At 52.0% G+C, this 13658-nt stretch overlaps 2 protein-coding genes across 2 annotated transcripts; one reads left to right on the top strand and one right to left on the bottom strand.

Annotated features, from left to right (window-relative positions):
* Nucleotides 1–2655: 2655 nt before the first annotated feature.
* On the bottom strand, nucleotides 2656–5961 carry CRYAB (crystallin alpha B). Its single transcript, XM_064732085.1, has 3 exons — nucleotides 5615–5961; nucleotides 4517–4639; nucleotides 2656–2955 (listed from the first exon to the last, which is right to left on the bottom strand). The coding sequence occupies exons 1-3, from the start codon at nucleotides 5810–5812 to the stop codon at nucleotides 2752–2754; spliced, it is 525 nt and encodes a 174-aa protein (XP_064588155.1). The 5' UTR covers nucleotides 5813–5961; the 3' UTR covers nucleotides 2656–2751.
* A 2089-nt stretch (nucleotides 5962–8050) lies between these two features.
* Nucleotides 8051–10634, top strand: HSPB2 (heat shock protein family B (small) member 2). Its single transcript, XM_064732051.1, has 2 exons — nucleotides 8051–8301; nucleotides 9454–10634. Exons 1-2 carry the CDS (start codon nucleotides 8208–8210, stop codon nucleotides 9903–9905), a joined length of 546 nt encoding a protein of 181 aa, XP_064588121.1. The 5' UTR covers nucleotides 8051–8207; the 3' UTR covers nucleotides 9906–10634.
* Nucleotides 10635–13658: the final 3024 nt, after the last annotated feature.

Here is a 13658-nt window from a genome sequence, read left to right as displayed (position 1 = left end):
ACATATGGTGCCTTTGAGAAGGAAGGAAATGATGGTCTAGAATATCTGCAACAGCCAGGCCTGGGTGTCACCTGCTCCGTTTGTGTGCCCTCAGCTGCCCCACAGGGCAGGGACAGTGTTTCACACGGATAATGACAGAGGGAGGTTTGAAATGCACCCAGACCCACTGCCGCAGTTTGTGAGCTCTGTGCTGGCTCCCTGTGGCCTTGAGAGAATCATTTTAAATATTTTAAATGATGTGCTGTGGCCTGGAGAGGTGTTGGGTACTGAGAAAATAGTTACCACACAACCTTCCCATGCCAATAATTATAAAAAAAACCCTTTAAACTTGTATTTAGCCATGCTAAATGTGAATTTTCCTTTTCAGCGCCCTCACTGCTTTGGAAACAACCTGCTCCAGATTACAGGGAAACATCAGAGAGGGAATTTCACTTGTGCAGAACTGGGACAATCTGCTGGCTGTGAGGAGCTCCTGGATGGTGTCTGTGCCTGGAGATGGCAGAGGTGTTTTGTGTCCCTCTCCCCGTGCTGGGCTGTGCTCCTGTGCCACCCCAGAACAGGAATTTCAGGTCACTCAGGGAGTGGTTCTGCATTTCAAGTATTCTTGTCTGGCTGACCTCATCCAGTTTATCCCCAGAGAGCTTTCACTCAGAATTCCCATTTCTGGTGCTGATTTGAGCCTGACAAAACCCCTGTGCTGTAAAACCCACTTCCCTCAGTTGCACTTTCTCTAAATTCTTGCTGTTTTACATTTGCTTCCTTTCAATGTTGATTCTTTTAGGATTTGAACAAAAACCTCCTTGATTTCCAGCTGGAACCTCTTTTGTGCAGCCCACTGCCCAGTGCTGCTGCGCTCTGGGGCTGCAGGTGGAGAAGGACCCAGAAGGAAGCAGAAAAAGCAGCAGAAATCCCCAGGAACCAGAGGTGCTGTGATTTCCTTCAGCACCAAGCGCTGCCACACATGAAAGCCGTGTGGGAAATGTTCCTGCTTTTTAACCTGTGCTCTTTGTAACCTCCGTGTGTGTCTGGGGTTTGTTCTTGTGTGCAGAGGTTGTGCCTGGCCAGGCAAGCCCAATTAACACCTGAGCTGAGAGCTAATTAAAACCAGCTAATGGGAAAGGCCTTGGAAATGAGGGGGGATTTGGGGTGTTTGACAGTGACCCTGCAGCACAGAGTGCTCATTTGCTTTTTCTCACCTACAGGATGTCCTCCCTGCCCAGCTGAGGGGAGCTGTGATCCTGCTGACAGAACTTTGGTCTCAGCAGGTGCAAGGAACACAGAAAATAGGCCAGGCCATGACTGAGTCTGATGATCTGTGCTTCAGATCTGTCCTTTTTGAAGAGGGATTTTAGAAATTCACTTCCAGCCATCCAGACATCCCTTTCTACCCCTTTGAAGAGAGGTGCTAGGCAGATGAAGATGCCTGAAAAGGACTTTAGTAGTGGTTTGTATCACTCAGCAATGCTGGCATAAATCAGATTATTGCTGTAGACATCAGTGTTTGAAGGGCACTGACAGCAGAGTTTCAAAGGGAGGTGATTTGCATCATCAGAAAAAGATGTTTTCTGGGTAGATGTGTGTTTACTACAGCCCTGCACTTTTCACCTGAGCTGCTCTGAGCTGGCTGCAGCCCCTGGATGTTTCTCCATGGCATGAATCATTGGAGAGATTTGAGATACAGCTGTTATCAAACCCCCACTCTTCAGATGGGTTTCAGTTGGCGTGGAGCTGTTTGACCAGTTTAATCTGCACGGGAGAAACTCTCCTGTTGCTTGTGAAACACTCTGAAATCCTCTGGCAGTGTTGCAGGGAGAGAGAGCACAAGGGTGATGAGCAAAGCGCTTCTGAGAACCAGATCATCTGTCCTGGGCACGGACATATTTTCTGAAAAATCCTTTTGCTAGGTTTCTTCTCCTCAGAAACCAAATGTAAACAATGGTTATTTTCTACTGTGGAATGCAACAGTGCTGGTGCATCTGTGATTGGTCTCATGTGGTTGTTTCTAATTAATGGCCAATCACAGTCTGGCTGTCTTGGACTCTGGTCAGTCACAAGATTTTATTATCATTCCTTTCTATTCCTTTCAAGCCTTCTGATTAAATCCTTTCTTTTATTCTTTTAGTATAGTTTTAGTATATCTATATAGTAGATATAGATATAGTGTATATATATATATTTAGTATATATATTTATATAGTATATTTAGTATGCTATATAAATAAATATATACACTAAATATATAATATATAAATATATAATAACTATATATTTATGTAGTATATGTACGATAAATATATATACTAAATATACTATATATTTATATAGTATATTTAGTATATATATTTATTTTGTATGTTTTGTATATATATCTATTTTTGTATATATATCTATATATATCTATTTATCTATTTGTATATATATCTATTTGTATATATATCTATTTTGTATATATATCTATAGTTTTTTTTCTTTTAATATAATATATATCATAAAATAATAAATCAGCCTTCTGAAGCATGGGAGTCAAGATTCTCATCTCTTCCCTCGTCCTGGCACCCTCAAACACCACCACAGCCTGCCACCCAAAAAACGATGTCGCCCTGCACCCTTTATCCACCTTTCTCCACCCAAACCCCGAAACAAACCAATGCGAGCTGCTTCTCCATGGTTTTATTCGTTAGTAAACTTACTCAGCATAAATAAGAGCATGTCCCTGCAGGGGTGGCTTTGGGGACAGCAGCAGAGCAGGCCTCACTTCCTCTGGGCGCCCGCGATGGCGGGCTTGTCCTCGCGGGTGATGGGGATGCTGCGCTCGGGGACGTCGCTCTGCCGGCGGGGAGCACTCACGGTCAGCACCCCGTCCAGGGACAGCGAGGACGTGATGGTCAGCGGGTCCACGTCGTCCGGGATGCGGTACTTCCTGCTGAACTCGCGCGCGATGAACCCGTGCTCGTCCTGTGCGGGAGGGATGGGAGTTGGGACAAGGGTCACACACGTGTGGGGCTGGGCAGGAAGATATTTGGATGGGGAATCTGAAGGAGGAATAGGGATGGAAGCGAGTTTGGATATAGGGATGGAAGCGAGTCTTGATATAGAAAGGAAAGCAAGTCTTGATACAGAAAGGAAAGCAAGTCTTCATATAGAAGAAAAGAATTGCTGAGCCATTAATATACTGTAATGTAATATACTAATATAGTGTAATGTAATATAGTAATACAGTGTAATACAATATAGCGTAATATACTATATTATATATTATATTATTATATAATATATTGTCACCCTGGTTTTTTAAGATTTTCTAAGCCTTCTGATGTTGACATTCTTGCAGTGAACTTTCTCACACGCTTTCTGTAAATAACTCATTGTTCTGCATTCCTTCATGGAGGAGGAGAGAGCTGGTGGACTGTTGGTTTCACCGGTGTCATTGGAGAGGTGGCACTGTCACCCTCCAATCCGCTGTCACTCTTGTAAAACTATAAATATTGGAGTCAGAAAATAAACTTCCCTTTTTTTCCTTCACCTTGAGAACAGTAGTGAGCTTGTGTTCTTTCGTGTCCTATAGCGACAATATATAATATATAATATATAATATATAATATATAATATATAATATATAATATATAATATATAATAATATATATAAATATAATATAATATATAATATATAATATATAATGTATAGTAATTATGTTATGTTATGTTATATTGTATTGTATTATATTGTATTATATTATGTAATTATATTGTATTATGTAATTATATATAATTACTATAATATAGTAGTAATTATTATATGATTACTAGTATAGTAATATAGTGTAATATAATACAGTATAATAATGTAATTTATTAGCCTTCTGATAAGATGGAGTCCTCATCATTTTCCCCTCCTTAGTCACTATACAGGTACCCAGAGCCAGCAGGGAGAGGGAGGAATGACAGCAGAACACAAGTTTTAAGGGTTAGAAACTGATAGCTGGGCCTAGGAGAGGGCAATGCTCTGATTTTTTTAGGTGGCTTAATTGTTACTTAATTTTTAGCTTGTTAGTTAATTTTAGATTGTTAGTTAATTTTAGATAGTTATCAATTTTAGATTGTTAGTTACTTTTTAGCTCATTGGATACCTCCCTGCATTCCTGGCCTCTCCCCAGAAAGAGGGGAAGCCCAAAAATGCCCATTTCACAGATGATTTTCCAGCTCAGTTCACAGCTCATGCAACATCAGCAATAAACCTCCACCCTCTTGCTGCCCTGTCTGGGATCAGCTTGGAGGGGATTGCTTGGAGCGTCTTGATTTAAAATAATGACAAATATTTGAGATGAGCAGGGAGTTGTTCTGCAGTCCCCAGGGTGAGGGGTTCCCTCAGGGGTGGATTAAAGCTGGGGGTACCTGGGAGGATTGCGTGGAGTATCTTGATTTAAAATAATGACAAATATTTGAGATGAGCAGGGGGTTGTTCTGCAGTCCCCAGGGTGAGGGGGTTCCCTCGGGGGTGGATCAAAGCTGGGGGTACCTGGCGCTCCTCGTGCTTGCCGTGGATCTCGATCATGTCCCCGAGCACCTTCACCTTCAGCTCCTCAGGGGAGAAATGCTTCACATCCAGGTTCACATAGAATTTGTCCTTATCCAGTCGCATCTGCAAAAAGCAGGAGGTGATTTCAGAAAAGAGTGAAAGCAGAAGGTGACTTCAGAAAAGAGAAAACACAAGGAAATTACTTCAGAAAAGAGCAGCTGAGGGTTTCAGCTTAAAAAACAGTGCAGCAGGCCAAGACTCAGGCTGGTCTCCACACACACACAGACCTTTATTTTGGGGTCTGATCTGAGTGGCTCTGTCCCTTGCTGGCCTTGTGCTAACGCCCATCCCTGCAGGACCTGAGATTCTCCACCTGAGTTGGTTAAAACTGACTCTGGATTTAAAGCTGAACTCTTTATTATGGCTGCTCCACTGGGCAGCCAGACCCAGGGCACTAAATATCAAGAGGGGCATTATGCAAGGATTAAAATAATACTTTCACTCCTTCTGCTTGGAATAGCTCCTCAAGCTCCTTGTGAATAACAGAGTTGACTTGCAGGACAGGCAAAAGCCTCTTGGCTCAGCCCCTGGAGGGAGGAGGCGGCTGCTTCATGATCCTCTGGTCCTGGATTTTATTAAAACTCTGTTTTTCTGGGCAGTGGTTGTTTGAAATAGGCCCCTTTTCCCTCAGCAGTGCTTGGCATGAGGACCCCACTGCCCCTGTGCTCTTCACTTCTCAGGTGGGAGTGGGATTGAAAGTTTGGTGCAGCAGACTGGGAAATCAGATAAAATTAGAGAAATTAGGGAAATCAGAGAAATTAGGGAAATTAGAGACATTAGGGAAATTAGGGAAAATAGAGAAATTAGGGAAATTGGGCTTCCTCCTTTCCTCTGCCTGCTCCTAGGGTGACCTGCCATGCCCGCTGAGCTCTGTCCCCATCACTATGGCCACACTTGCTCCATCCCAAACAACGCAGACACAGCACCTTTCCCCCCAGCCTTTTTCCTAATAAACCCCACCTGGGAGCATCTTGCACGCTCCCAGCTCTCCTGGGCCCGCAGCAGAGCCCAAAAGGAGCCCCAAGAAGCAAAGATTACCTCGGAGAGTCCTGTCTCTAGCCAACTGGGCATCCGAAGGATGGGGGATCTCATCAGGAAGGGGCTGAAGCTGGGGGAAACGGGGAGCAGCTCCGACTCGGGCAGGTGCTCCCCGAAAATCTGGTCAAAGATGCGGCTGGGTGCCAACCAGGAGAAGAAAGGTCTGCGGATCAGGGGGTTGTGGATGGTGATATCCATTGGAGAGCGCTGGAGGAGCCTGGCAAACAACTGTGCTGCCGTGCTGGGAGCGGGGACAGCTTTATAGGCGTGCAGCTGGCCTGGCCTTCCACCCCCCCGAGGCCTCTTGAACAGTGGTGTCAGGGATTTTATTGTCCCACTCCTGGGCTGGGCCCTTCGGCGGTGCCCAGCCGCTGGCTGAGGGATTTGAGCGCGCTGCTGAGGAGGAGGAGGAGGAGGGGGCAGGGGACGGGAGGAAGAGGAGCCCAATGGGGCAGCAAGGAGCTGGAGTGGCCGTGCCCGCCCTGCTGCCCACGTGCTGTTTATCCACAGCGCTGGGCAGGCTTGGCCCCTGGTCCAGCTGCCCGGGATGCCAGCGGGATCAATGCAGCTCCTATCTTTGGATGGCAGGAGCAGCACAAGGGGCCCTTGTTTGTTCCCAGGAGCTCAGCATCCCCCAGCAGGGCTCAGCAGCAAAGGGAGCCCCAAAGCCAGGGCGAGGGAAGGTGCCAGGAGGGCTCTGCCGGGCTCCTGGCACTGCGGCTGCAGAGTGAGGCATTCCTGGAGTTAAATTTTGTAACAATGGTTTTTCAGGCCATAGATCTCGGAGAGAGGCCGAGTAGGAATTTGTGATAGGATTTGTTTTATTTTTAGGGTTGTGTTTTGTTCTGGAGGGGTGGGCGTCTAACCCATTCCTTTATTACAGGGTGTTGGGGTTGGTTGTAGCGGCTGTTGCAGGGTGTGGTGTGAATAAAGGATGGATCTCTCCACCAACACCTCTGGTCTTCTGCTTGGACTTTTTCCCACTTTGTTCTGGAGGGAAGAGCCCCAGGCTGTGACCCCAGACAGAACCTGGGCATGGGCTGGGCCTCAGGGTGCTGCAGAACACCCCTGCCCCTGCACTCACCTGCCTTCCTGCAGCACTCCCCCCAATAATTCACACACTTGCTTTAATTCCTGCCTCACCCATGAACCCAAATCTCAGGAATGGGCTCAGCCCAGCAACTGTTGAAGGGCAAGAGCTTCTCTGCCTGTGAGAGCTCGCAATTTAAACACAATTTCTGGCTCAGAGGTGCTGCCAGCTCTGCCAGCCCTTTGCCAAAGGCTCTGAGCCTCTTCCTCTCGGCTTGCCTGCAAGAATAGGAGCAGGATTTGCTCTGTGCAGCAGCCCAGGCCATAAATACCCTCTCCAAGTCCCCATTACATCAGCAGCCCTGCACCTGCTCTCCCACACTGCAGGGCTGAAGGAAATCTCTGCTTTCCGGCTGTGCAGAGCTCAGCACCAGCAGCCCACCAGCCCTGCCCAGCAAAGCTGGGCTTAGGCAGGTTCAGGGCCTGGCTTAGCTGCTGAGGGCTGGCACCAGCATTTCTCCGTGGATTGTGCCAAAGCCTGGCCAAGGGAAGGCTGGGCAGCCAGCAGGGCTCAGGATGGGGAGGGGACAGCAGTGGGACCCTGCTGCCCTCCTGCAGCCCTTCCCGCTGAAGGAACGGGAGGTTTGAGCTCAGCTCCGGGGACAATCAGGCTCCTCATGCAGGGAACAGGAGGGGTTTGAGCCCCAAGCTCACAGTGGGCACTGGGTGTGGGCAGTGGCTTCATCACATGAGCTGAACAATCTCATCCAGCTTTTGGAAAGAATCGCTGCCTTTGGCCCACGTTTGCTTCCACACTTTGTGGCTCCCCTCTCCCTCAAAGCCTCATCCCTGAGGAGCCAGGAGGACCTCCAGAAGATGAAGAGCTCATTCCTCCTGCTCTGCAGCTGTGGCTGGTACTAGCAAAGCCCATCATTCTCCCAATGAGTGCTGTCCAACCATGTGGCTGCCAGAGATAAGCAGATTCCTTTTGGATCTGATGGAATTTTTTGGGGAGCAGCACCTTACAAACCACTCCGTGTGTCTCAGCCACCCTCAGGGCCACCAATTCCAGGTCAGGGACACCCTGAGCTGCCCCAACGAGCCCTTGCTTTGGAGCAGCAGCACCTGGGGTCTGTCCTGCCCCTGAATCTGGGCTGCCCACCCACCCCCTGCTCCAGGAGGGACCCTCAGAGGGTCCCCAAGGTGTCCCCTGCCCTCCCTGCTGGAATGCAGCGAGAAGCTGCCCTGGCCCGGCGTCCTGGGGCCTGTGTGGGGCTATTTTGGTCCATCTTTTTTATCACTCACTCACTCCCTCCCTCCTCCCTTTGGAATCCACCCAGCTGGAGCCTTGCAGCCTGCAGCCCTCGCTCGGAGAGGCAGCGAGGGCTGGGGAGGCAGGAGGGAAAAAAGGAAAGAAGGAAGGAAAGAAGGAAGGAAAGAAGGAAGGAAAAAGGAAGGAAAAAAGAAGGAAAAGGAAGGGAAAAGGAAGGAAAAAATAAGGAAAAAGGAAGGAAAAAGGAAGGAAAAAGGAAGAAAAAAGGAAGGTATCTGTCCTGGACACGCCATGGCCGCCCGCACCGTGCCCCACGCCTACCCCATGAGCTCTGAGTATGAATTTGCCAACCCCAGCAAGATCTACGACCAGAACTTTGGAGAAGGTAAGGAAGGGAGTGGGATCCCCCCTTCCCTCTTTGCACCCTTCTCCCCTCTGCTGCTGCAGGGCTGGGGGGTTCCCTTTGGCTCCAGAGGGGGAAAGCTGGAGCTGAGGGATTTTGAGAGGAGGAATCTGGATCAGATCAAGGGGGAACAGCCAGGGAAAAAAACAGGGAATAGCCAGGGAAAAACAGGGAAAAACCTGGAAATAGCCAGGGGAAAATCTGGAAATAGCCAGGGAATAGCCAGGGAAAAAACAGGGAATAACCAGGGAAAAAGCAGGGAATAACTAGGGAATATCCAGGGAATGACCAGGGGATAGCCAGGGAATAACCAGGGGAAAACAGGGAATGGACAAGGAAAAACCAGGGAATAGCCAGGGAAAAAACAGGGGAAAAGCAGGGAATATTTAGGGAATAGATAGAAAATATCCGGGGAAAAACCAGGGAATAGTGAGGGAATAACCAGGGAATAGCCAGGGAAAAAACAGGGCAAAAACAGGGGAAAAAACAGGGAATGACCAGGGAATAGCCAGGGTCTGTCTCTTCATGTCCACTTCCCCATCCATGCCCAGTGCTGCCCGTCCCTCCCTCCCTGATGCCAGCCATGCTCTGGCATTCGTGCACATGCTGTGAAAACATGGAGCTAAAGCGCCCAGGGGAGGGGGGGGAAGCTTTTCCAGCCAGGGGGATGTGGAGAAAAGCTGAGCTGGGGCGTTCAGCACAAAGCTGGGCAGTGCTGGCCAGGGGGAAGGAATGTGGGCAGCAGCAGAACCATTCAGCACCGGCACAACAGCGTGAAAAGGCAAAAAGCTCCAAGGAAAGCCCTGTGGACAATGGCGCACAAAAGGCCTTTAGTCCTTCACCATCAGCACTTTCCATGCCCATCCCTGGCCGTGGGCTCTGCTCTGCTGAGCTCCCAGAGCACCCAGCAGGCCCTCCCAGCGCACCCAACATGAGAAGCTGGATGCCAGCCCCAGCCTGGGCAGCGCGTGGCACGCAGCAGCTGGCAGGGACGCGGCTCTGGGTGGGTTTTAGGGGCACAAAGGTGGGAACTGCAGCAGACTCCACCCCTGCTTGGGGATGGGACGAAGCCAAGGTGTCCCCCAGGTCCCACTGTGCTCCAGCCCCACACTCCTCGCGGGCTCTCCTCTGCAGGTGTTTCCCCATCGGAGATTTTGGCCCCTGCCCTGTACCACGGCTACTACATCCGGCCCCGCATCAACAAGCAGCTGGAGAGGGGCACCTCGGAGGTGTGCCTGAACCAGCACAAGTTCCAGGTGTTCCTGGACGTCTGCCAGTTCCTGCCCGACGAGCTGAGCGTCCGCACCGTGGACAACCTGCTGGAGGTGGCGGGGCAGCACCCGCAGAGGGCCGACCGCCACGGCTTCGTCACCAGGGAGTTCACCAGGACCTACATCCTGCCCCTGGACGTGGACCCGCTGCTGGTCAGGGCCAGCCTGTCCCACGATGGCATCCTGAGCATCGTGGCTCCCCGCACGGGCAGGGAGGTGAAGGCCAGGGTCAACGAGGTGGAGATAACCCGGCAGGAGCAGCCCCTGGGGAAGGAGGAACGGGCTGAGGAAGGGAAGGAGAAGGACAAGTCCTAAAGGCTGCAGATCTGGGAAGGTGGGGGGGATAGGGATGGGGAATCTGCTGTGCCAGAGCCCTGTTTGTCACCATCGGTGTTTGGCAGCCACACTGATGGCTGGGAACAAAAGGGACTCGGAACTGGAAAAAGAGTGGGGCTGAGGTGTGAGTGTGAGTGTGAGTGTGATGTAAGTTGTTTTCTAGGTCAGGTGAGCGTGCAGAGCTCTGCTCTCACCCCAGGGTCACTCCTGCCCTTAGCTGTGAGGCTGTGACTCAATGGACTGAGCTCCAGCCCAGAAGGGCACTGGGGAGGGAGAAAAGGGGATCCCAGTGCCTGGATTCTGAGATTCCTGCCTGTGCACGGTGGGTGTTGCTCTGTCAAAGTGCCTGCAGCAACCAGGAGGAGAGAGGAATAAATCTGCCTCTGCTCTTCTCTTGTTTGCCTTGGATTGGTGTTGCTGCTGTGCAGCAGGACGGGTGGGCAGTGGCACCCACCTGTGGAAGTGGCACCAGTGGGGACATGGAGGGGCTGTGGCCACCCCTGTGCCTCACCCGAGCCCAGAGTGAGGTGACCTCCAGGACACAAAGGTGAGGAGGAGTGATGAGCCCTTGGAAGGTCCCTGAGCACCTCCGGAGCTGCAGCTGGAATGAGCCCAATTAAAGGGGCACAAATTAATGCCCAGCACAGCCTGTGCCAGCTCAGCCCTTTGGTTATGGGGCATCCTTCACACCCAGCCCTTTTTGGGGGGCTGAACCCAAAATACCCAAGGGAGAGGCTCTGCTCAGCCCCCAGATTCCTGGCTGGGCAGGCAGGGAGGGGCTGCATGGGCCCCTTTGGCAGCCACTGAGCAATGTCCCCGTGATGGGGACAGGGATCGTGTGTGAGCTGCTGGCAGCTGCTGCCCCGGGGCTCAGCAGGTGGCACTTGCCACCCTTGTGTCATCAGGGCCAGCCAGGCACACAGAATGCTGTGTCAGAGCCTAAATTTGGGGGTGCCTGGCATGCCTGGCTGCTGCTCTCCCAACAGAGAGGAGGGGAGGCTCCAAAATCCTGGGAGATGTGAATTTCCCCTCTCCCTGTGGCTGTGCCCACCCCACTCTGGGGCAGCAATGCCAGGGTAGGAATGCCAGGGGCAGGAATGCCAGGGGCAGCAATTCCAGGGCAGGAATTCCTGGGGCAGCAATGCCCAGAGCAGGAATGGTGAGGGTAGGAATGCCAGGGGCAGAATTGCCAGGGGCAGGAATGCCCAGAGCATGAATGCCAGGGTGGGAATGCTCAGGGTAGGAATTCCTGGGGCAACAATGCCCAGGACAGGAATGCCCCCTCAGGCCACATCCCCTGGGACTGCAGCACGGATATCAGGCTGATTTTTGTCCCCTGCCAGGCCAAGAGCAGGGCACTGCCCAGCTATTTTCAGCTCCCTTCTGCTCCCCAGGGCGCTGCCAGCCCTGGGATCAGTCAGATGAGGAGCAGCCCTGCCAGGCTCAGGGGGCACAGTGAGGGCACTGAGTGCAGAGCAGGTGCCAACAGTGCCCAACCTCCTGCCCTGAGCCCTGAGGTAAAACCAGATAAAGTGTCAAAATAAAAAATCACCTCAGGGCACTTGTGCCAGTGTCACAGCGGTGTCACCGTGCAGGACAGAGCTGGCAGTGCCCAGGAAGGACAGGGGCTGGCAGTGCCCGGTGTCACAGCGGTGTCACTGTGCAGGACAGGGCTGGCAGTGCCCGGTGTCACCGTGCAGGACAGGGCTGGCAGTGCCCGGTGTCACAGCAGTGTCACCGTGCAGGACAGGGCTGGCAGTGCCCGGTGGCACAGCAGTGTCCCTGTACAGGACAGGGCTGGCAGTGCCCGGTGTCACAGTGCAGGACAGGGCTGGCAGTGCCCGGTGTCACAGCAGTGTCCCTGTGCAGGACAGGGCTGGCAGTGCCCGGTGTCACAGTGCAGGACAGGGCTGGCAGTGCCCGGTGTCACAGCAGTGTCCCTGTGCAGGACAGGGTGTCACAGCGGTGTCCCTGTGCAGGACAGGGCTGGCAGTGCCCGGTGTCACAGCGGTGTCACCGTGCAGGACAGGGCTGGCAGTGCCCGGTGTCACTGTGCAGGACAGGGCTGGCAGTGCCCGGTGTCACAGCAGTGTCCCTGTACAGGACAGGGCTGGCAGTGCCCGGTGTCACCGTGCAGGACAGGGCTGGCAGTGCCCGGTGTCACTGTGCAGGACAGGGCTGGCAGTGCCCGGTGTCACAGCAGTGTCCCTGTACAGGACAGGGCTGGCAGTGCCCGGTGTCACTGTACAGGACAGGGGCTGGCAGTGCCCGGTGTCACAGCGGTGTCACCGTGCAGGACAGGGCTGGCAGTGCCCGGTGTCACCGTGCAGGACAGGGCTGGCAGTGCCCGGTGGCACAGCGGTGTCCCTGTACAGGACAGGGTGTCACAGCGGTGTCACCGTGCAGGACAGGGCTGGCAGTGCCCCGGGCTGTCCCCGCAGACACTGCAGACACGGAATGTGGGGTGGCAGCCAAGAGCTGCCGGCCCCGCCAGTGTTTGTGATGCTTTTCTGTTTCTCTGGTGGAGCTCGAAGCGGCGGCCGCAGTGTTTGTGGGAGAGGCTGATGGGAACGGGCTCCCAGCCGGCTCTCTTTGCTCCTTCCCCACAAAGCAACAAAGGCCGAGTTATCCCGGGAATCACAACAGACGCTGGCTCATTAAAACAACAGCGTCTGTGGCAAGGCACAGACACAGAGTCTGCACTTCCCAGGCAGGGACGGGCTCCTGGGAACACCTGGGCTCTGCAGAACCCCAGTCCCGGCTGTCTGCGCACATCCAGCCCTGAATTCCGGGGTGTTTCTCCAGCCCAAGCAGTGTCAGAGCAAGGCTGCTCTCCCAGAGCCAGCTGTGACCCTTCCAAAGCAGAATCCTTCTCCTTCTGCCCCTCCTGCAGGCTTTGCTGTGTGTCCTTACAGGACACGAAACAACACGAGCACACGCACTGCTGCTCTCAAGGTGAAGAAAAAAGGAAGTTTATTCTCTGACTCCAACATTTATAGTTTTCTAAAAGTGACAGTAGATTGGAGGGTGGCTTTTGGCAGCACGAGCCCGAAAAAGGCCCCACATGAACAGAGGATTAACCCTTAAAAGCAACAGCCTGCTGCATATTCATCCATGATGCATAAATTCCATTCAAACACAGGATTCTGGCTGGGCAGTGTCAGCTTCTACCTCTGAATCCTGACAGCGCCTTTGAGGTGGGAAGAAGTTCATTTCTTCTGATAAAAGATAAATAAATTGTTTTCCTCTGAAAGATTCAGGTGTCCTGTGGCTGCTATCTCACTGCGAGCCCTTTCTTTAAAAAATGTATCCTACATAACATAGTTTCTATTTTAACAATTTTTATAACCTAAAACTATATTTAACACAGTACTTAAGAGAATTAATACAGCATCGCTTTCTAACACAACACAAATAATATTCCTTCGGATATTTGCGAAAAGCCAATCATAAAATAAATGCATTTTCCACAATCCTGATAACCCTGGGAGAATGGCGCTTCCCAAGGCTCGGAACCGGGGCAAGCTGGATGGTAAACCAGATGTGGACTGGAATAAACTTCATAAACTGGAATAAACCTAATAAAGGGAACAAAGGGGCAGTTGAGGGCTCGGCTGGGTCCGTGGCTCACCCTGGGCAGGGACAGAGCCGGGTTGGGCGCTCCCGTCCCGCCGGGACTCCGGTAGATGGCACACGGGGCCAGCTCCGAAACCCGACACTGGGGACACTCCC

Source organism: Zonotrichia leucophrys, chromosome 24 (genome assembly GCF_028769735.1).
Source record: "Zonotrichia leucophrys gambelii isolate GWCS_2022_RI chromosome 24, RI_Zleu_2.0, whole genome shotgun sequence".
NCBI lineage: Eukaryota > Metazoa > Chordata > Aves > Passeriformes > Passerellidae > Zonotrichia > Zonotrichia leucophrys.
The sequence above is the reverse complement of the archived record's forward strand: the minus strand, read 5'-3'. Positions and strand labels throughout refer to the sequence as shown.